General features: G+C 41.8%; 1 protein-coding gene across 5 annotated transcripts in view; it reads left to right on the forward strand.

The window, feature by feature from the left end:
- Positions 1-23511, forward strand: part of LOC106604982 (receptor-type tyrosine-protein phosphatase U) — a 242004-nt gene that overhangs the window by 175086 nt on the left and 43407 nt on the right. For all 5 annotated transcript variants that reach the window (XM_082975231.1, XM_082975229.1, XM_082975232.1 and 2 more), the window contains 3 exons: positions 3680-3782; positions 4467-4740; positions 22559-22595. In XM_082975231.1, coding sequence (XP_082831357.1) covers positions 3680-3782; positions 4467-4740; positions 22559-22595 — 414 coding nt within the window. The remainder of the gene's footprint in view (positions 1-3679; positions 3783-4466; positions 4741-22558; positions 22596-23511) is intronic.

Here is a 23511-nt window from a genome sequence, read left to right on the forward strand (position 1 = left end):
GGCAAAGGTTCACCTTCCAACAGAACAACGACTCTAAGCACACAACCAACACACTGCAGGAGTGGCTTCGGGACAGGTCTCTGAATGTCCTTGAGTGGCCAGACTTGAACCTGATCAAACATTTCAGGAGAGACCTGAAAGTAGCTGTGCCCACAACTCTCCCCATCCAACCTGACAGAGCTTGAGGGTCTGCAGATAAGAATGGGAGAAACTCCCCAAATACAGGTGTGCCAAGCTTGTAGCGTCCTACCCAAGAAGAATTGAGGCTGTAATCGCTGCCATATCTGCAAACATTTCTTAAAACCTATTTTTGCTTTTTCATTTTGGGGTATTGTGTAGATTAATGAGGGGAAAAAACTATTGAATCCAATTTAGAATAAGGCTGTAACATAACAAAATTATTAAAATGGCAAGTGGTCTGAATACTTCTGAATACACTGTATCTACAATACAAAATCCATGTGTACATGTGTGTCCATGTGTGTGCCATATCAAACTTTGTACCTAGCTTTGATCAAAGTTGAACATCAACTGTCTGAAGGAGATAACAGGAGTCTGTAAATATACTATATATATATAAAAGGATGTCGACACCCCTTGAAATTTGTGGGTTTGGCTATTTCAGCTACACCAGTTGCTGACAGGCATATAAAATCGAGCACACAGGCATAGACAAACATTGGTAGTAGAATCGCCTTACTGAAGAGCTCAGTGACTTTCAATGTGGCACTGTCATGGGATGCCAACTTCCCAACGAGTCAGTTTGTCAAATTTCTGCCCTGCTAGAGCTGCCCATGTCAACTGTAAGTGCTGTATTGTGAAGGGGAAATGTCTAGGCGCAACAACGGCTCAACCGCGAAGTGGTAGACCACACAAGCTCACAGAACGGCACTGCCGAGAAATGAGGCGTGTAGCGCTTAAAAATCATCTGTCCTTGGCTGCAACACTCACAACTGAGTTCCAAACTACCTCTGGAAGCAACATCAGCACAAGAACTGTTCGTCAGGAGCTTCATGAAATGGGTTTCCATGGCCGAGCAGCCATGGAAGCCGAAGATCGCCATGTGCAATGCCAAACATCGGCTGGAGTGGTGTAAAGCATGCCGCTATTGGACTCTGGAGCAGTGGGAACGCGTACTCTGGAGTGATGAATCATGCTTCACCATTTGTATTTGTATTTATTATGGATCACCATTAGCTGTTGCTAAGGCAGTAGCTACTCTTCCTGGGGTCCGGCAAAATTAAGGCAGTTATACAATTTTAAAAACATTACAATACATTCATAACAGAATTCAGAACACACCATCTGGCATTCCGACGGACAAATCTGGGTTTGGCAGATGCCAGGAGACCGCTACCTGCCCGAATGCATATTGCCAATGGTCTGGGGCTGTTTTTCATGGTTCTGGCTCCTTAGTTACAGTGAAGGGAAATCTTAACACTACAGCATACTGTACAATGACATTCTAGACAATTCTGTGCTTCCAACTTTGTGGCAGCAGTTTGAGGAAGGTCCTTTCCTGGTTCAGCATGACAATGCCCCGTGCACAAAGCGAGGTCCATACAGAAATGGTTTGTTGAGATTGGTGTGGAAGAACTTGACTGGCCTGCACAGAGCCCTGACCTCAACCCCATCAAACACCTTTGGGAAGAATAGGAACGCCGACTGCCAGCCAGGCCTAATCACCCAACATCAGTATCCGACCTCACTGATGCTCAAGGCTGAATGGAAGCAAGTCCCCGCAGCAATGTTCCAACATCTATTGGAACGTTTTCCCAGAAGAGTGGAGGCTGTTAAAGCAGCAAAAGGGGGACCAACTACACATTAATGCCCATGATTTTGGGATGAGATGTTCGACGAGCAGGTTTCGACATACTTTTGGTCATGTAGTGTATGTCTGAAGGGTGTTACAGCAATATGTTAATTGATATTGCACATGGCTGTAATCACAACTCCTCTGGGTCTCAAGTGAATGTTGTGAGATAGACTAATTCATTCCTTTGTATCCATTAGAGGAAAAGATACCAATGTCATGTCCTCTTCTATATGGTGTATGTCTCCCATCAATTTCATATATTCCCAATACTGCAGTCTCTCTATCTCACTGAAGACTGTCTGTGCTTGCGCAGTTGTGTAGCTAGCTATAGTAGGTTTCACTCACTCTGTGCTATTATCAGGGTCTGAAATTTGACTTTCAACCTCAGTTGCTTTATCCTCTTGCAGTGGCAAAACAACTCCTCCAAGAATATAAGTACTACCACTCCCATCCTCTCAAAAGGATTGACACGCTTTCATTGCACACAACAAAGCACAAACAGCAGAGAGGAAACAATGGTTGTTATGTGTAAGGATAGATGCAGTGCTATCTTCATGGGACCATGCAGCATCTCCCAGCTGAGAGAGAGACAGACTCTGAGCTTATTACTGGAGAAGGAAATCCATCCCTGGTGTTCCATTCACTTTTAATGATGCATGTTTCCCTGTGTAAAAAGGCAGGAGTAAAAAACCTCAGAGGAAACCTCAATGCACCTCTCTCTTTCTCTCAGTGGGTGTATGAGTGTGTCTCCATGCAAAGGAGAGTACTAAGAGTTCTTTAATTATAGATTTACAGCTCAATCACTCTTTGGTGGCTGTACGTCAGACAGGGACCTGCTGGTACGTGGCCATAAAGAGTCCAAAAAGCCATTATGTGTCATCCTCCCCCTCCATACCCCCTCGAATGGCCTACAGTGCAGAACAGCAGAACATTCACTTGTACTGAACATCTCTCATTGCTACATTGACAACTAGCTTACAGCGCTTATAACGAACTCCACATAATGTACGTGCACCCCTACTAAGACAGCCACAGAGCCTGCCTTCTACAGTCTTCCAGAGTGAACTACCACAGAGCACACACTGAACTGTACCAACCCTCAAGTTAATTTTTACTTTAGCTCCATTGAGCTTACTCCAATAAACCCCCTCAAAACCTATTCCCAACCGATCAACACCTTACTGACATCAAACAACTCACACTCTTTGTAACACGCTAGAGCTTTTGTTACGTGTGAATAAAATAAACACTTATTAAACACCTCACCTTAGTGAAGGGGAGGAAAGGTAAACTATTACGGAGAAATTAATGATGTACTGAACATGTACATGACATACCATTTCTCCGTAATAGTTTACCTTTCCTCCCCTTCACTAATTGACTAGGGATATTAAAGACATGCCGTGCAGGAGGCATCTCCTGGGAGAAACGCAGCTTGGACAAATCCCTTTAAATGAGAAGCTCCTACTATTTGTCCTCCACTTCCAGGACTTTTAATTGCACTCGGTATCCAAGACAACCAGAACATATGGAAATTCGGGAGGGACAATTCTGTGGGAACAGTGACTCACAAGATTTGATGGGGCTGCAGACCTTTTATGAGAGAATAGGGAAGAGGCTGTATGTTTATTAGATAGGATGTGTGGATAGACACAGTTCAGCTGGTTTTAAAGGGGATTGATGAAGGATGTGTCTGTGTGCATGTCTGCGTGTGTGAGTGTGTGGCGTGAGACTATGTGTGTGTGAGCATGTGTATAAGTGTGTTTGTGTATGTGCGTATGTATATTATCTTGTTTATCACAAGGTCAGTCTAATTGCAATATAATATAATTTTGTCTGTACTCCTGTGCTCTGTCTCCTCAGCTCCAATGTTTGACTATGGAGACATGCTGTCCCCTCTGAGTGAAACAGAGAGCACGATCACTGTGTTGCTTCGCCCCGCCCTGGGCAGGGGATCACCCATCAGGTGAGAACACAACAGCAACAGACACACACAGACATGTACATAAATATATGCATTTGCATTGGTTGCCCCCCCCAACCCTCCAACTCCTCTTTTTACGCTGCTGCTACTCTCTGTTTATCATATATACATAGTCACTTTAACTATACATTCATGTACATACTACCTCGATTGGGCCAACCAACCAGTGCTCCCGCACATTGGCTAACCGGGCTATCTGCATTGTGTCCTGCCACCCACCACCCGTCAACCCCTCTTTTACGCTACTGCTACTCTCCATCATATATGCATAGTCACTTTAACCATATCTACATGTACATACTACCTCAATCAGCCTGACTAACCGGTGTCTGTATGTAGCCTCGCTACTTTTATAGCCTCGCTACTGTATATAGCCTGTCTTTTTACTGTTGTTTTATTTCTTTACTTACCTATTGTTCACATAATACCTTTTTTGCACTATTGGTTAGAGCCTGTAAGTAAGCATTTCACTATAAGGTCTTCACCTGTTTTATTCGGCACACTTGACAAATAAACTTTGATTTGATATATGATTTATAGACATTTTGATGTCACATTTACAGCACATACATATTATTTGCCAATGCCCCTATATGACCAAACTTAATGAGAAACATTTTACAATAATGTATACCAACATCTTGTATTGTGCTCTCTCTCCACCAGTACGTACCAGATTGTGGTAAAGGAGGAGAGTGGCTGGAAGGTGAAGAGGGAACTGGGGGTTCAGGACTGTTACCCTCTGCCCATATCCCATGGGGAGGCCCAGGCCAGAGGGACCCCCCACTACTACACGGCCGAGCTGCTTCCCAGCAGCCTGCCTGAAGCCAGCCCCTTCACCGTGGGGGACAACCACACCTACAATGGCTACTGGAACACCCCGCTGGACCCCCGCAAGAGCTACCTCGTCTACTTCCAGGCCATGAGCAACTTCAGAGGGGTGAGTACAGGACTTGAAGAAGGCTGTGGCTGATTTATAGATCAACCCCAAGCCCCTAGGTGATCTGAGAGTATGGGTAGGTAAGCAATAGGTCATTATCACAATACGGTTTAGAGCATTCGATTTGGCTGCTGGGAGACCCCCAGCTCGTTTAAAACCATTGACAACTACCTGCGGTTTTCAAGGGATTTTTAAATAAATGTTATAACTATTTGGTTTTAACACCATCACTTCTTGAAGAGCATAGTCAGAACTATACATTTCCGATTATTCCACATTTAGCTCTATGATCAGAGTTATACAACAAGTAACTCATGCTTTTGATGATCAGTAAACATCAATTGATCATGTACTGTATTCAGATACGTGAGGGTGGCCTATCCATTTGGCATATAGCTAGCTAGCTAAGCAACTTGTCATTTAGCTTGCTTCATCAGAGATTAGGATTTTGGAAAGTGCTTGTCATGGGCAAATCACTTTTCAGAAAATGTAAGAGACACAGCGTGGCTAATCTCAGTGCGACGGCTCCCGGTGAGAGCAGTAGTCCAATGGAGATGTTATGTTAAAACAAAAAAATGCCCAATGCCATCATGCACTGATTAAGAAACACTTCAATACTTATTATTAGAGTGTGGCAGAACAAAGCAAATCTGGGAACAAATGCAAGATATTGGAGAATCTATTCAAGTCAGCCATACCTAGAATAATGGGAAGTTATTGACTTTATATATATATATATATATATATATATTAAATGTGATGTAATTTACAATGTATGCTAATAATAATAATAAAGCCTAATAATATAATTGAAAAGCACAAAAAAAAGAACAAAACAAGAAATGATGCAAACACCTGGTTGTATGTCATGAAAGAGAAAAGAAGCAGAGAAATATGGTTTAACAACTGATGTTGTTTAAAAAATGTATGGTTTTCTGTCGGACTGCTGTCATCACCACTATAGATGGCAAGCAAATCAAACAATATTTGTATATAGCCATCTAGTTTATCCCCTGAAAGTTAGTTTGTTAACTAGCCATATTGAAGTGATCTGTTCTGAGCTAGCGAACCAATTTGATGTGGTCCATCAATAAATATACAGTTGAAGTCCGAAGTTTACATACACCTTAGCCAAATACATTTAAACTCAGTTTTTCACAATTCCTGACATTTAATCCTAGTTAACATTCCCTGTCTTAGGTCAGTTAGGATCACCAATTTATTTGAAGAATGTGAAATGTCAGAATAATAGTATTGAGAATGATTTATTTCAGCTTTTAATTCTTTCATCACATTCCCTGTGGGTCAGAAGTTTACATACAATACATTCAATTAGTATTTGGTAGCATTGTCTTTAAATTGTTTAACTTGGGTCAAACGTTTTGGGTAGCCTTCCACAAACTTCCCACAATAAGTTGGGTGAATTTTGGCCCATTCGTCCTGACAGAGCTGGTGTAACTGAGTCAGGTTTGTAGGCCTCCTTGCTCACACACACTTTTTCAGTTCTGCCCACAAACTTTCTATAGTATTGAGGTCAGGGCTTTGTAATGGCCACTCTAATACCTTGACTTTGTTGTCCTTAAGCCATTTTGCCACAACTTTGGAAGTATGCTTGGGGTCATTGTCCATTTGGAAGACCCATTTGCAACCAAGCTTTAACTTCCTGACTGATGTCTTGAGATGTTGCTTCAATATATGCACATAATATTCCTCCCTCATGATGCCATCTATTTTGTGAAGTGGACCATCCCTCCTGCAGCAAAGCACCCCCACAACATGATGCTGCCACCCCCGTGCTTCACGGTTGGGATGGTGTTCTTCGGCTTGCAAGCCTCCCCCTTTTTCCTCCAAACATAACGATGGTCATTATGGCCAAACAGTTCTATTTTTGTTTCATCAGACCAGAAGACATATCTCCAAAAAGTATGATCTTTGTCCCCATGTACAGTTGCAAACCGTAGTCTGTCTTTTTTATGGCGGTTTTGGAGCAGTGCCTTCTTCCTTGTTGAGCGGCCTTTCAGGTTATGTCGATAAAGGACTCGTTTTACTGTGGATATAGATACTTTTGTACCTGTTTCCTCCATTATCATCACAAGGTCCTTTGCTGTTGTTCTGGGATGATTTGCACTTTTCACACCGAAATACGTTAATCTCTAGGAGACAGAACGCTCTCCTTCCTGAGCGGTATGATGGCTGCGTTGTCCCATGGTGTTTATACTTACGTACTATTGCTTGTACTAACGAACGTGGTACCTTCAGGCATTTGGAAATTGCTCCCAAGGATGAACCAGACTTGTGGAGGTCTACAATTTTTTTCTGAGGTCTTGGCTGGTTTATTTTGATTTTCCCATGACGTCAAGCCAAGAGGCACTGAGTTTGAAGGTAGGCCTTGAAATACATCCACAGGTACACCTCCAATTGACTCAAATTATGTCAATTAGCCTATCAGAAACTTCAAAAGCCATGACATCATTTTCTGGAATTTCCCAAGCTGTTTAAATGCACAGTCAACTTAGTGTATGTAAACTTCTGACCCACTGGAATTGTGATACAGTGAATTAAAAGTGAAATAATCTGTCTGTAAATAATAGTTGGAAAGATTACTTGTGTCATGCACAAAGTAGATGTCCTATCCGACTTGCCAAAACAATAGTTTGTTAACAAGAAGTTTGTGGAGTGGTTGAAAAACGAGGTTAATGACTCCAACCAAAGTGTATGTAAACTTTCGACTTCAACTGTAGGTATTCCTCTAGTCTAGATGGGATAAGGCAGTGTGCAGTGCGATGGCGATTGCATCGTCTGTTGGTCTATTGGGGCAGTAAGCAAATTGAAGTGGGTCTAGTGTGTCAGGTAAGGTAGAGGTGATTTGATCCTTGACTAGTCTCTCAAAGCACTTCATGATGACAGAAGTGAGTGCTACAGGGCGATAGTCATTTAGTTTCATTACCTTTGCTTTCTTGGGTACAGGAAAAAAGGTGGACATCTTGAAGCATGTGGGGACAGTAGACTTGGATAGGGAGAGATTGAATATATCCGTAAACACTCCAGCCAGCTGGTTTGCGAATGCTCTGTGGATGCGGCTAGGGTTGCCTTCTGGGCCGGCAGCCTTTCGAGGTTTAACACTTTTAAATGTCTTACTCACGTCGGCCACGGAGAAGGAGAGCTCACGGTCCTTGGTAGCGGGCCGTGTCGGCGGCACTGTGTTATCCTCAAAGCGGGCAAAGAAGGTGTTTAGCTTGTCCAGAAGCAAGAGGTATGTACAGTTGAGGTCGGAAGTTTAATGACTCCAAACTACGTGTATGTAAACTTGCGACTTCAACTTTAGCCTATCATGGCTGTCTGCAGCAATCGTGATTAAACACTCTTAAAAACAATGTTGAAAAGGGTATAATGTTAGCTAACTTCACTATGTTGGTTGGAGAAAAAGTACACTAGGTCTACTTACCACTATGTTTAGCCAACTGTGTAAAGTTTCTACCAGTAGCTTGCAAACTAAACATTCTAATATCAGCTAACAGTACATCGGAAAATGCACCCTTCTGCTGCTTGACAGGCAGAACCCACAAAGGATGGGAAATTAACCTAAACCAATCATAGTTGTCTGTTAAAGCTTACATTTGTTTTATATCACTCATATATCCAATTAATGGTGGCCAATATTGAGAGATATCGTGAGGCTACCCTCACATATCTGAAAAAATATGATCAATTGATGTTTACTGATCATTACTGATTGTTTTTCATGAAATAATTTGAAATGTGGAGTTCTGACTATGCTTGTCAAGAGGTGATGATGTTACAACTAAATAGTTAACATTTATTTAAAAATCCCTTGAAAATGGCACACAGTTGTCAACGGTTTAAGAGGAGCTGGGGGTCTCCTTGCCCCCAGCAGGCAAATCGAACGCTCTGCACCTTATTGAGACGTTTTTTTGATAACGACTTATATGATAATTGCTTCAGTTGCTAATTGGCTTGGTAGAAATTTTGGCCAATTACTTACCAATCCACAGGGCAATTTGGAATTCAATATGTAACGCCAAATACGTGTTAGTTTATGAAAATGTAGTATTTGTCTAACTTCCATTGTCCTCCACAAGACTGGCTGAATACAATGCCTTGACTTTTTCAACATTTTTGTTACGTTACAGCCTTATTCTAAAATGGATTAAATAAAACAAAATACTCAGCAATCTACACACAATACCCCATAATGACAAAGTGTAAACAGGTTTTTAGAAATGTTTGAAAATGTATTAAACGGAAGTAATCCCATCCTTTGCTATGAGACTCGAAATTGAGCTCAGGTACATCCTGTTTCAATTGAACATCCTTGAGATGTTTCTACAACTTGATTGGAGTCCACCTGTGGTAAATTCAATTGATTGGACATGATTTGAAAAGGCACACACCTGTCTATATAAGGTCCCAGAGTTGACAGTGCATGTCAGAGCAAAAACCAAGCCATGAGGTCAAAGGAGTTGTCCTAGAGCTCCGAGGCAGGATTGTGTCGAGGCACACATCTCTAGAAGGGTACCAAAACATTTCTGCAGCATTAAAGGTCCCCAAGAATGGCCTCCATCATTCTTAAATGGAAAAAGTTTGGAACCCCCAACATTATTCCTAGAGCTGGCCGCCCCCAGCCAAACTGAGCCAATGGTCACTCTGACAGAGCTCCAGAGTTCCTCTGAAAAGATAACCATCTCTGCAGCACTCCACCAATTAGGCTTTTATGGTAGAGTGGCCAGACTGAAGCCACTCCTCAGTAAAAGGCACATGACAGCCCATTTGGAGTTTGCCAAACGGCACCTAAAGACTCTGGCCATGAGAAACCACATTCTCTGGTCTGATGAAACCATGATTGAACTCTTTTGCTTGTATGCCAAGCGTCACGTCTGGAGGAAACCTGGCACAATCCCTACAGCGAAGCATGGTGGTGGCAGCATCATGCTGTGGGAATGTTTTTCAGCGGCAGGGACTGGGAGACTAGTCAGGATCGAGGCAAAGATGAACGGAGCAAAGTACAGAGAGATCCTTGATGAAAACCTGCTCCAGAGCACTCAGGACCTCAGACTGGGGTGAAGGTTCACCTTCCAACAGGACGATGACCCTAAGCTCACAGCGAAGACAATGCAGGAGTGGCTTCGGGACTTGAACCTGATCTAAAATCTCTGGAGAGACCTGAAAATAGCTGTGCAGCAACGCTCGCCATCCAAACCTGACAGAGCTTGACAGGATCTGCAGAGAGGAATGGGAGAAACTCCCCAAATACAGGTATCAAATCTTAAGCTTGTAGCATTATACCCAAGAAGTCTCAAGGCCGTAATCACTGCCAAAGGTCCTTCAACAAAGTACTGAGTAAAGGGTCTAAATACTTCTGTAAATAATATTTGTTTCTCTTTTCATCCCTCTGCTACTGGCCTTACCCTCCTCATCCCTAGCCTTATTCTCCATTCCCTCTCTCCTCATCCCTCCATTCTTCTCCTCTATCTACTCCTTTTCCTCTCTGTTATTCCAAATCAGTGGAGACTCATTAAACCCTGTGACTAATAGGATCCTCTATAGAGGAAGATCCTGATCCAGCAGGGCTTTATTCCAGACCACATCCTCTGTTCCTGTTCTCTCGCTCCACTGCTCCTCTCCTGCCCAAATAAAGCTGCAGCAGTCCCAATCATACACCAAGGAAGCCCCATTATCAGTCCAAACTGCCATTACAGGATCACCCCGCTACCTGGCACTGACAATTACTTAGGGATAATTGGACACAGGTGCAGATGATTAGAGATAGAAATGTTCTGTTTCAATATTCAGAGAGCTTTTCTTTGCAAATCTAAATCTGGGAGAGCATTCGGAGCAACCTCTTGTGGATCATCAGTAAGGTAATGGATTCCTACATGACTTTGCATCATTGCTCTTTTTGATACCTCTGGTTAGCTTGGTATGGTAGGTTACCGTTGTTATTGTAGAGTCTTTTAGGCGGAAGTCTGATAAATGGGTGTATTCTAGTTTTGGGCCCATCAGCAAAGCAGCTCACCCCCCTTTTCCTCCAGTGGTGGTGGCTTTTTCCGGCCCTGTGGAGAAATTCTAGGGGCAGTGCAGCGTGAGCAGTTCACACAACCGGGTTAATAAGCGGCAGGATTAGACTGAAGCTTTTGACTTTACCAACGTATGGGATTAGGGCTTTGTTTTGACTCTCGGGGGCTCTAGGGGACCCTAGGGGGCTCTGCCAGCCAAGGCCATTCAGGCACCAAGGGTATACAGTAGTTACAGTCAGTCAGGCGGTCCCTATACCAATTCCAAGGCTCTCCCAATGGTCACAGAAAATCTACACTCCCTTCATGCCAGATCACCTTATTGGGCTTATATACCCTTCATACAGAGGAAAGGGGGTAGAGAGTTCATGTACACTTTTAGAAGTCAAGGAGCCTGGAAGAAGCTTTTGGGGTTCTAAAAATTGTCACACAGGGGAACCTTTCACATGGGAACGTATTCTAATATAATATTAACATTGCTGATTACATATAGAGCCATGACAGTCATCCGAATGCAATTACCTCTTTATTCTGTTGGGGATAGGGGGCAGTATTGAGAATTTAAAAAAAAAATATGTGCCCATTTTTAACTGCCTCCTACACCAACTCAGAAGCTAGGATATGCATATTATTAACAGAGTTGGGTAGAAAACACTCTGAATTTTCTAAAACTGTTTGAATGGTGTCTGTAAGTATAACAAAACTCATTTGGCAGGCAAAATTACAACCAGGAAATGAGAATTGTGTGGCTGTACTATTTTTCGAGTCATTGCTAATAGATCACACAGTGACAAAGGATTCATTTCGCACTTCCTACGGCTTCCACTAGATGTCAACGATCTTTATAAAGTTGTTTGAAGCGTCTATGATGAACAGAGACCAGATGACAAGGAAGAGAAGTTGACGTCCCTGGGATGTCGTCACTTCATTATTGCCCGCACCTGCGCATTCATGTGAGTTCATGTGAGGCGAGACATTTTTCAAAAACGTTTTTCAAGACACAGGAGAGGTCGGGTTGAAACATTACTGATGTTTCACATTAAAAATGGTCCTAAAGATTGATGCTAAACAACGTTTGACATGTTTGAACGAACGTAAATAGATTATTTTTTTTACTTTTCGTCGTGACTTCCCTCCCCCCCCGCCCTACTTTTGAGTAGCCTACCGAAGCGCTAACGACATGGAAAAACTTGGAGTTATTTGGACATAAATTATGAACTTTGTCGAAAGAAACCACATTTGTTGTGGACCTGGGATTCTGGAAGTGCCAATGGATGAAGATAATCAAAGGTAAGGGATTATTGACAATGGTATTATTGATATTAGATGGTGCTAACCTGTATATCCTAGCCTATTGTTCTTAGCACAGCACCTCGTTTATTGCAAAGTGTGATTTCCCAGTAAAGTTATTTTGAAATCTGGCAATGCAGTAGCATTTACGAAATGTTAAACTATAATTCTTTGAATGACAATATTATAATTCACCAATGTTTTCGAATAGTAATTTTGTAAATTGTAACGTTGATTCACCGGAAGCATTTGAGGGGAAAAAAATTCTGAATTTCACCGCTACTGTAAAATGCTGTTTTTGGATATAAATATGAACTTGATGGAACAAAAAATGCATGTATTGTATAACATAATGTCCTAGGAGTGTCATCTGAGGAAGATTGTCAAAGGTTAGTGCATAATTTTAGCTGGTTATCTGCTTTTGGTGACGCCTGTCTTTGAATTGACAAAACATTACACACAGCTATTTTCAATGTACTCTCCTAACATAACCTAACTTTATGCTTTCGCCGTAAAGCCTCTTTGAAATCGGACAATGTGGTTGGATTGCGGAGATGTTTATCTTTCAAATGGTGAAAAATAGTTGATTGTTTGCGAAATTGAAATGATTAGATTCTTGCAGTTTTGAATTTCCTGCCATGGTCTCTTGACAATAAATCCCAATACCGGGATAAGATCCCCAACAGGTTATATAGTAAAAAAGTGGTAACTATTCCAACATTGGGGTTTGCATAGGCTCTTAAGGAACTCATACACATCTGTAATCCTCATTGAAGCTACAAAACTGTCGTGTTCAACCTTAACAAATGATGACAATACAACAGAACAGATTAACAGGAATGACATTTGCTCTCACGGGTGGCCAACAATAACTATCTGAAACTATCCTCAAAAAGTTATATAGCTTCCCTGTTCTGAGCCAACTGCAATTTTCCTAAATCCCTCTTTGTGGCACCTGACACACTACTGAACAGTAGTCAAAGTGCGACAAAACTAGGGCCTATAGGACTTGCCTTATTGATAGTGTTGTTAAGAAGGCAGAGCAGTGCTTTATTATGGACATACTTCTCCCTCTCAGCCTATCAGTAATTTGTGTAAGTGCTGTGCTTGTTGAATGTCCTTCCCTATAAGTGTGCTTAAAGTCTGTCAATTTGTTTACTGTAAAATAGCATTGTATCTGTTCAAACACAAGTTTACTAAGTGTTGGTAACAGGCTGATTGGTCCGCTATTTGAGCCAGTAAAGGGGGCTTTACTACTCTTAGGTAGCGGAATGACTTATGCTTCCTTCCAGCTCTCAGGTCACACACTTTCTAGTAGGCTTATTATCCTCAGTCATTTTCCATCCAGATTGTCAGACCCCGGTGGCTTGTCAATAATTTTTTCACCTCTTCCACACTCAGTGCTTGTCTTTCATAATTCATCAAGTCAGATATACTTGGATATGTTGTGTCAGCGTTCGTTGCTGGCACGTCATGCCTAAGTTTGCTTATCTTGCCAACAAAAGTCAAGTAGTTGTCAATATCAGTGTGTTTTTTGATGAATTAACTATCTGATTCAATGAATGATGGAGCACCCAAAATGTCAAGCTTTTTACTATGAGTCTTTTATATAAATTTTGTTGTTTCATAGTATAGTTTTTTTGGTTATTTTTTGTTTGTTTAGTCACATGCTATCTTCATTTGCAGTACGTTTGCCAATCGATTGGGCTGTCAGACTTATTTGCCATACCTTTTGCCTCATCCCTCTCAACCATCCATTTGAGGGGATTTAACAGTTTTTACAGTCATTTTCTTAATGGGTGAATGGTTATTAGTAATTGGAATTAGCAATGTCAAGTGCAGCGTCTGGTTGCTCCTCATTACACACCACAGACCAGCAAATATTATTTACATCATCAACATAAGAATCACTACAAAACTTGTTATATGACCTCTTATACACTATATTAGGCCCAGCCTTTGGAACTTTGGTTTTCCTAGATATGGCTATTATATTGTGAAAACTACAGTGGTTTTTCTTTTAAAGGTTTTGAGCTTATGCCGCAACCGTTTGTGGTAGATGGTGGCAGATTGCTCGTTCTGTCATTGCACTACACTATCACAAGGGGGAGTTAGAATGCTGATCTATCGGTAGTCTAAACTGTGGCACAAATTTACTATCTTTTCGTAAATTAATGGAGGTGTTTTCAATCCGAGAGTCTGTCTTCTCTGGCACTAGAGTCCGGCATCAGGCAACTACAATAAAAATGCTTCCGGTGGTCATGGAGTTGAGAGAGACTTTGGTAAATACAATGGGGGAATTACACTTGTGGACTAACAATTATCGAAAAATAGGCATGGTGGGCTTTCTAAATAACAAACTGGATTTATTTACTAGTGTGACAGTGATCGCCCCTCAATATAAAGTGAGTTTCTGAAACACGGAGTCCTTCAATTATTTGTGACATTGTGGTTACAATGAAGAATAAAATAAATAAAATAAATCCTATTCATAATGAATAATCAGATGCCTGTTGCAAGATTTATTTAGTTTTACTTACTATATTATGTATTGGATCACAATTTTTTTTAACTTTTACGTTAACATGTAGTTTACCAATAAAATGGACTGATGGTGATGTGGACATAATCAGAATACATATCCTGAAAGAAAGGAATCTCACTCCAATACATTTTTATAGAAAGTTAGCAAAAATTGTTAAGATCTTGCTACCATGGAAAGGAAAATACCTGTCTATTTGTGGAAAAATCACCCTGATTAACTCTTTAGTCATATCACTGTTTACCTATTTGCTTATGGTTTTGCCTACACCTAGCAACCTGTTTAAATTGTATGAGCAAAAATATTCATTTTTTTGGGGAATCGCAAGCCAGACAAAATTAAAAGGGCCTATTTATATAATGAATATGAAAGCATTAGACCTCTCACTAAAGGCGTCAGTCATACTTAATTCCGAACTGGTTCTCCAGCAAATTAGTAAGAATTTATTTATTTTATTTTACTGTTATTTTACCAGGTAAGTTGACTGAGAACACATTCTCATTTACAGCAACGACCTGGGGAATAGTTACAGTGTAGAGGAAGGGGATGAATGAGCCAATTGTAAGCTGGGGATGATTAGGTGACCGTGATTTTGAGGGACAACTTGAGAATTTAGCCAGGACACCGGGGTTAACACCCCTACTCTTACGATAAGTGCCATGGGATCTTTAGTGACCACAGAGAGTTAGGACACCCATTTAACGTCCAATGCGAAAGACAGCACCCTACACAGGGCAGTGTCCCCAATCACTGCCCTGGGACATTGGGATAATTTTTTTGACCTGAGAAAAGAGTGCCTCCTACTGGCCCTCCAAAACCACTTCCATGTCTCACCCAATGTTCAAGAATGTCCTTTTTTTCCTTTTTTCAGATTACAACCGCTCACATTCGGTTATTTGAAAATGAAAAAATGTTCAATTTAAATTATTATACACAATTCTTGCAACCAATTGAATGTGATATATATATATATATATATATATATATATATATATATATATATATATATATATATATATATATATATATATATATATATATATATATATATATATACACAAATAAATGTGGGATACAACCTTCCCAGCTCTGCAGATCTTTTTTAAGCTAGAAACCGCCTCATAATGAGTTCCGAGAGCCGATCTGTTATTCAACTAGTATTATTATTAACCCTGCATTATAATTGTATAAAAGCCCCTTAGATATTAATTTAGAATCCTCTAAATGTAATTAGATCTACAGGGATATTTTATTGATCTGCAAGTATTTTAATTTAGAAACTGCCTCTTAATGAGTTCCGAGAGCCATGTCATACCAATTATTATTGGATTATTCACTATGGCAATCACTTGTTAGTATAACATTGAAAAGGATGTGTGTTTGTATTTAAAAAAAAATATCTAATTCAATAATATATTTGTACCACCGTAGAAACATGTTTTCAAACACTTGTTTTTCACAAGTGTAGCAGGTTGTGAACTCTGCAAACAACGTTTCTATGATGGGCTGTTAGCAGGACAATAGACTCTTAATACTCCCATTTATTTACAAAAGGATAGTCTAAGAGCTCGGCTAGGTGTGAAAAGAAATCCCTCCAACTTGCAATGTATTAAGTACTCTAAAGTTTTACATTTCTAACTCCAAACCTCATGCAACCGCAAAATGTTGGGTAAAGCATATAATGTACAGTATTTGTTCATCAACATCTTTATGCTTTCATTAATAAAATAATTGTAAAAATACTCTTCAAAATGTGGCACTCTTTCAAAACTACTTTACATTAAAAATACATTTTAGTTCCTCCACGACCAGGGGTAAACCCTTGCTGAGATGATCAATGTATTTGTTGCAATGTTGTATCGTCAGTTTCTCAGGCCAAAACATCTTGATGGCCTTCACCAGCTCATCTTTGCTTGTAGGCTTGGCAGAGTTACGGATTCATGTTTTCACTTGATGCCAAACAAGTTTGATTGGGTTTAAATCAGGAGACCTAAATGAAGAGATTAAACAAATATTTGTAGATATACTGTAGGCCTACCGTAGGCGATGAGAGTCTCACTATTGTTGAGAAATGTTGCTGTTAAAGTGTTGTAGGTCTATTTACTCTGCAGGCGTCTTGACCCAGTTTATGCCCTTATTTGCAATACAAACCCGGGCGGCAGTGTGTTTTGGGTCATTGTCTGCATTTGGAGGGAAAAAAATGACATTAGCCTAGCAGCCAACATTAGGTAAATTAATAGAAATATATACTCAGCAAAAAGTTTCTGGGGGGAATGGCCCTAGCCCTCACCCTCAGATCCAACAGGTCCCAGACGTGCTCAATGGGATTGAGAACCGGGCTCTTCACTGGCCATAGCAGAACACTGACATTCCTGTCTTGCAGGAAATCACGCACAGAATGAGCAGTATGGCTGGTGGCATTGTCATGTTGGAGGGTCATGTCAGGATGAGCCTACAGGAAGGGTACCACATGAGGGAGGATGATGTCTTCCCTGTAACGCACAGAGGATGTCTTCCCTGACAACAAGCTCAGTCCGATGATGCTGTGACACACCGCCCCAGACCTCCTCCAAATCGATCCTGCTCCAGAGTACAGGCATCGGTGTAATGCTCATTCCTTCGACGATAAACGCGAATCCGACCATCACCCCTAGTGAGACAAAACCGCAACTCGTCAGTAAAGATGACTTATGCCAGTCCTGTCTGGTCCAGCGACGGTGGGTTTGTGCCCATAGGCAACGTTGTTGCCGGTGATGTCTGTGAAGTTACTTTGTCAAGCCACACAACTTAGGGGAATCTGTGTACTAGATGTCACTTTTGTTAAGATCTTGCTACCATGGAAAGGAATTTGCGGAAAGGCCTATTGCAGTCTAAGCACTGATGGGATTATGCATTCCTGGTGTAACTCGGGCAGTTGTTGTTGCCATCCTGTACCTGTCATCCAGGTGTTGTTACACGTGGTCTGCCACTGCGAGGACGATCAGCTGTCCATCCTGTCTCCCTGTAGCGCTGTCTTAGGTGTCTCACAATATGGACATTGCAATTGATTGCCCTGGCCACATCTGCAGTCCTCATGCCACCTTGCAGCATGCCTAATGCATGTCCACGCAGATGAGCAGGGACCCTGGGCATCTTTTTTTTTCATTTTTTTTTCAGAGTCAGTAGAAAGGTGTCGCGGTCTTCTAGCGACGCTTCGGAGGCATGCACACCACCCGAGTATATTACTCGCTAATGCCCATTCCCTATTTAACAAAGATGACGACATCGGAGCAAGAGTTGCTTTCCAAAGAGATATCCGACATTGTAACATACTCTGTTTCACGGAAACATGGCTAGTTTGGGATATGCTGTCGGAGTCTGTACAGCCAACGGGAATTTCAGTGCATCATGCCGACAGGAGTAAACATCTCTCCGGTAAGAAGAAAGGCGGGGGTGTATGTTTCATGATTAATGACTCATGGTGTAATCGTAACAACATACTGGAACTCAAGTCCTTTTTTTCACTTGACCTAGAATTCCTCACAATCAAATGCCGACCGGTTATTGTCACAACCGTGTATATCAGACAGTCCTCAAGGAACTTCACTGGACTTCATGCAAACTGGAAACCATATATCCTGAGGCTGCATTTATTGTAGCTGGGGATTTTAACAAAGATAATTTGAGAACAAGGCTACCTAAATTCTATCAGCATATCGAATGCAGTACATGAGCAAGTAACACGCTCGACCATTGCTACTCTAACTTCCGCAATGCATACAATGCCCTCCCCCGCCCTCCTTTTGGCAAATCTGACCATGATTCCATCTTGTTGCTCCCTTCCTATAGGCAGAAACTAAAACAGGAAGCGCCCGTGCTTAGGTCTATCCAACGCTGGTCTGACCAATCAGATTCCACGCTTCAAAGATTGTTTCAATCACGTGGACTGGGATATGTTCCGGGTAGCCTCAGAGAATAACATTGAAGTATACGCTGACTCGGTGAGCGAGTTTATAAGGAAGTGTATAGGAGATGTTGTGCCCACTGTGACTATTAAAACCTTCCCTAAACAGAAACCGTGGATGGATGGCAGCATTCGCACTAATCTGAAAGCACGTTTCACCGCATTTAATCATGGCGTGGCGACTGGGAATATGGCTGAATACAAACAGTGTAGTTATTCCCTCTGTAAGGCAATCAAACAAGCAAAGTGTCAGTATAGAGACATAGTGGAGCCGCAATTCAACTGCTCAAACACGAGACATATGTGGCAGGGTCTACAGACAATCATAGATTACAAACAGAAAACCAGCCCCGACGCAGACATCGACGTCTTGCTTCCAGACAAACTTAACTCCTTTGCCTGCTGTGGGCTCTCCTTCACTGTGGCTGACGTGAGTAAAACATTTAAACGTGTTAACCCTCACAAGGCTGCCAGCCCAGACGGCATCCCTAGCTGCGTCCTGAGAGCATGCGCAGACAAGCTGGCTGTGTTTACGGACATATTCAGTCAATCCCTATCCCAGTCTGTTGTCCCTACATGCTTCAAGATGGCCACCATTGTTCCTGTTCCCAAGAAAGCAAAGGTAACTGAACTAAATGACTATCACCCCGTAGCACTCACTTCATCATGAAGCATCATGAAGTGCTTTGAGAGACTAGTCAAGGATCATATCACCTCCACTCTACCTGTCACCCTAGACCCACTTCAATTTGCTTACCGCCCCAATAGGTCCAGAGATGATGCAATCGCCATAACACTGCACACTGCCCTATCCCATCTGGACAAGAGGAATACCTATGTAAGAATGTTGTTAATTGACTACAGCTCAGCATTCAACACCATAGTACCCTCAACTCATCATTAAGCTCAAGACCCTGGGTCTCGACCCCGCCCTGTGCAATTGGGTCCTGGACTTCCTGACGGGCCACCCCCAGGTGGTGAAGGTAGGAAACATCTCCACTCTGCTGATCCTCAACACCCACAAGGGTGCGTTCTCAGCCCCCTCCTATACACCCTGTTCACCCACGAATGTGTGGCCATGCACACCTCCAACTCAATCATCAAGTTTGCAGATGACACAACAGTGGTAGGCTTTATTACCAACAACAACGAGACAGCCTACAGGGAGGAGGTGAGGGCTCTCGGAGTGTGGTGTCAGGAAAATAATCTTTCACTCAATGTCAGCAAAACAAAAGAGATGATCGTGGACTTCAGGAAACGGCACAGGGAGCACCCCACTATCCACATCAACAGGAAAGCAGTGGATAAGGTGGAAAGTTTTAAGTTCCTCGGTGTACATATCACCGACAAACTGAAATGGTCCACCCACACAGACAGTGTTGTGAAGAAAGCACAACAGCACATCTTCAACCTCAGAAGGCTGAAAAAATGTGGCTTGTCATCGAAAACCCTTACTAACTTTTACAGGTGCTCAATTGAGAGCATCCTGTCGGGCTGTATCACTACCTGGTACGGCAACTGCACTGCCCCAAAACCACATGGCTCTCCAGAGGGTGGTGCGGTCTGCACAACGTATCACCGGGGGCAAACTACCTGCCCTCCAGGACACCTACAACACCTGATGTCACAGGAAGGCAAAAAAGATCATCAAGGACAATAACCACCCGAGCCACTGCCTGTTCACCCCGCCTCCATCCAGAAGGCGAGGTCAGTACCGGTGCATCAAACTGGGACCGAGAGATAGAAAAACAGTTATTCTATCTCAAGGCCATCCAGATTGTTAAACAGCCATCACTAGCACAGAAAGGCGGCTGCCTACTTACAGACTTGATATCATTGGCCACTTTAATAAATGGAACACTAGTCACTTTAATAACGGCACTTTAAGAATGTTTACATATCTCGCATTACTCATCTCATGTGTATACTGTATCCTACGCTATCTATTCTATACTATCTATTGCGTCTTAGCCGCTCTGTCAATGCTCATCCATGTTTTTTATATTTATATATTATTATACCATTCCTTTACTAGATTGTGTGTATTAGGTTTTTGTTGTGGAATTGGTGATATTACCTGTCATATCTAGAAGCATAAGCATTTCGCTACACTCGCAATAACATCTGCTAACCATGTGTATGTGATCAATAAAATTCCTAATTCCTATTCCTAATTTGTTCCTTAAGTTTCTGTGTTTAGTTAATTACATCTCAGCATCACAAACGTTTTATTTTGGTCTGAATAAGCTTTGTTAAGGATCAACATTACGGCTATAAGTGGCCTTTATAAACATTGGCAGAGACGTTTAAAAAGTGAAAGAGACTAACAGTATTTGGCATTTACTCATGCTAATGAGCTGGAGGTTTACTGTCAAGCCTCTGTGCAATTGCTTTCATTGATGCATGTAAAGAGGTACTTGAAAGATGGTGCATTCTGCCTGGCTCTTTGAAGACCATAGCATGGGCAGCATTTCAGTCACAACACCCAGTGCGTCTCCTAATGGCACACTCACACAGGCTAACCTGCGTGTACTGTAGTAATGATGGCTGCCAACCCCTCTGGCATGACTGACACAGTTTGTGTGGGCGGCAGGGCATCAGTGTCCCCTATGTGGGCTATCTGTTTCTGCTCTCCAGATCACCAATTAACTCCACTCTTCTGCCTTCCACACCCAGACTGACGACATGCCAGTATGGATGATTTGAGCTGGAATATATCACCCCTACTTTCTGCATTACACATTTTTCTGTCAAATGTAGTAAACCAAGTCTGCTCAGTCTTATTCCCCATCACCCGGAATGGTTTGAAAGTCTTAAAAATGTATTTGATTGGAGTTTGCTGACAGATCTGCTTTTGGAAAGCCAGGCTGGGCATGGTCGCTTTCATGAATTTGATTGAGTGGAAGGATGCGGGTTTAAGTCCTGCGACAGTAACTCTACAATCAGGGATCAGTCATCGTCCTGTCACTATCACACAAGCCTAAGTATTTATATGCGGGACACGTTCGATTGGAGAACCATCTAATGAGTGAACATGTAGTTCATCTGAAACGTTCTTACGAGAGTTTAAAACAACATTTATTTAGTTTTGCCTGTATTAAGCACAAGTGTAAATCAGCATTGGATTCCTGCATAGATTCCTGCAAATTATTGCCTTGATGCAGTGAGGAATTGCCCCTGTATTTTTATGGGCTGGTTTCTGTCTGTCTTGATAGTCTTCTAAGAGCCCATTGTATTTGAATGTCCAAAGCATCCTGCAATTGCATTTACTGATACTTAAAAAGAGAGCTGAAAGTGTGTGAATGTTTTAGTCAGTTTGTGTGTGTGTGTGTGTATCTTAAATATGCCTCCCTACGTGTCTGTACTTTTTAGGAAAAGTAGATTTGCATAATTGTCCCATAAGGCCTGAATTAGCGTATGTAAATCTTAATTTGATAATGCATCTCCTCGTTGAGGTGGCAAGACGAAATTGGATTACGGTCTTCATTTTCATTAGTGTTGTTTGACAAAGGTCCTTTTCATAACACCAAGATGCCATCAGCTGAAATTTGAAGGAAATTAATTCATTTTAATAGCGGCATATTGGTCCAGGGCCATCTTCTCAATTCAGTTAATTTCCCTTTCATCAAATCTTCATTTCTCTCTTTAAACACTTCACCTCAACTCTTGCCTTTCATATTGATTGACATTCACTGGTCATATATCTTTATAAGTGACTATCAATTTAGCTGATTGAATGCCTCCTCAGAGCCCCATGAGTGGAATACTATTTTGAGTGTCTTTCAATCCAATATGCTGGTCCCTAAAGATGTAAGAAAATCCAACAGTGAATGTTTGTCTAATTTTCATCTGTTGAAGATAATTTGCTTTGATTTTTATTGTCAAAATACAATTTTCATTATCGTTCAGCCAAAATAATGTATAATGCTAGGTTCATCGTTTCTGCATTCTACAGGATGCAAAGCATTGGCAATGTTCCCATCTCTGATCTCTGTATTCTCTTTTTTTCAGGAAAGCAGAATAAACTGCATCCGAATAGCCCGCAAAGGTAATTCAACATGAATATTTTCATTGAACAAAACCTTTTATGGATCTCCCCGAGTCTCTGAAGTCCTGTAGGCTTTACTGTAGCATGTTGACCTTACACTCTAAATGCAACTCCAAAGATGAAAAGATGTTGGGTTCAGGTCCGAACACTAGTCTTTGTGCTGGTATTCCAGATATGTACAGTAGATGGAGTTTAGCATGTGGGAGAAGCAGGGGGATTTCTCTGAAGAGCCATGTTGTTCAGTGATGAGGCAGACTCCTGTGAGCTTTCCTATCCTTGCCTTCAGAGAAAAGGACAACAAGCAGGGAGAGATTAGAGGTCAGGCTTTCATCATGCTTGTTTGGGGGGGCACAACCATATCAAAGGCAGTTCCACTGTTCCCATCAGACAGCTACACTACTCGGAGGGGGAGGGAAACATCTGAGGGCTTTTGACCCGTCTGCTCAAGAAGGGCCCTTCACATCAAAAACAAACATTTAACTACCTGAGCCCATCAATATGAGCAATGTTTCTCGCCCCTTCCTCCCTCCCACTATCTATCACCCTGCCAAAGAAACTCAAAGGAACATGAAAAGGGCATAGAAGTTGAGTCCTGATGGCACGACAGGCTCTCCCCCACTACTGTTGTGCGCTGTCGGATCGTGGTGAATAATAGTAATGTATTTATAGTTATCATAGTGCTGCAACAGTAAGCTAGTCTTGCTAGTAAATTGACTGGGCAAGGTGTACTTTTCGGTGAAGGCGTCTTTTTTGTGACTGAGTAATGAAAGAAACCAGGCTCTTTTGAAGCATGAAGCCAAAAGGCAAGGCAAGCCATTTTAGCTCTGCGTCTCACTTCATCTGCTCCACAGACACCAAGTTGGGCTTTGATTAATTACGTCTCGACACATTGATGAACATTAAACAGTATGTGCCT

This window comes from Salmo salar, chromosome 05 (genome assembly GCF_965601325.2).
Source record: "Salmo salar chromosome 05, fSalSal1, whole genome shotgun sequence".
In the NCBI taxonomy this organism is placed as follows: domain Eukaryota; kingdom Metazoa; phylum Chordata; class Actinopteri; order Salmoniformes; family Salmonidae; genus Salmo; species Salmo salar.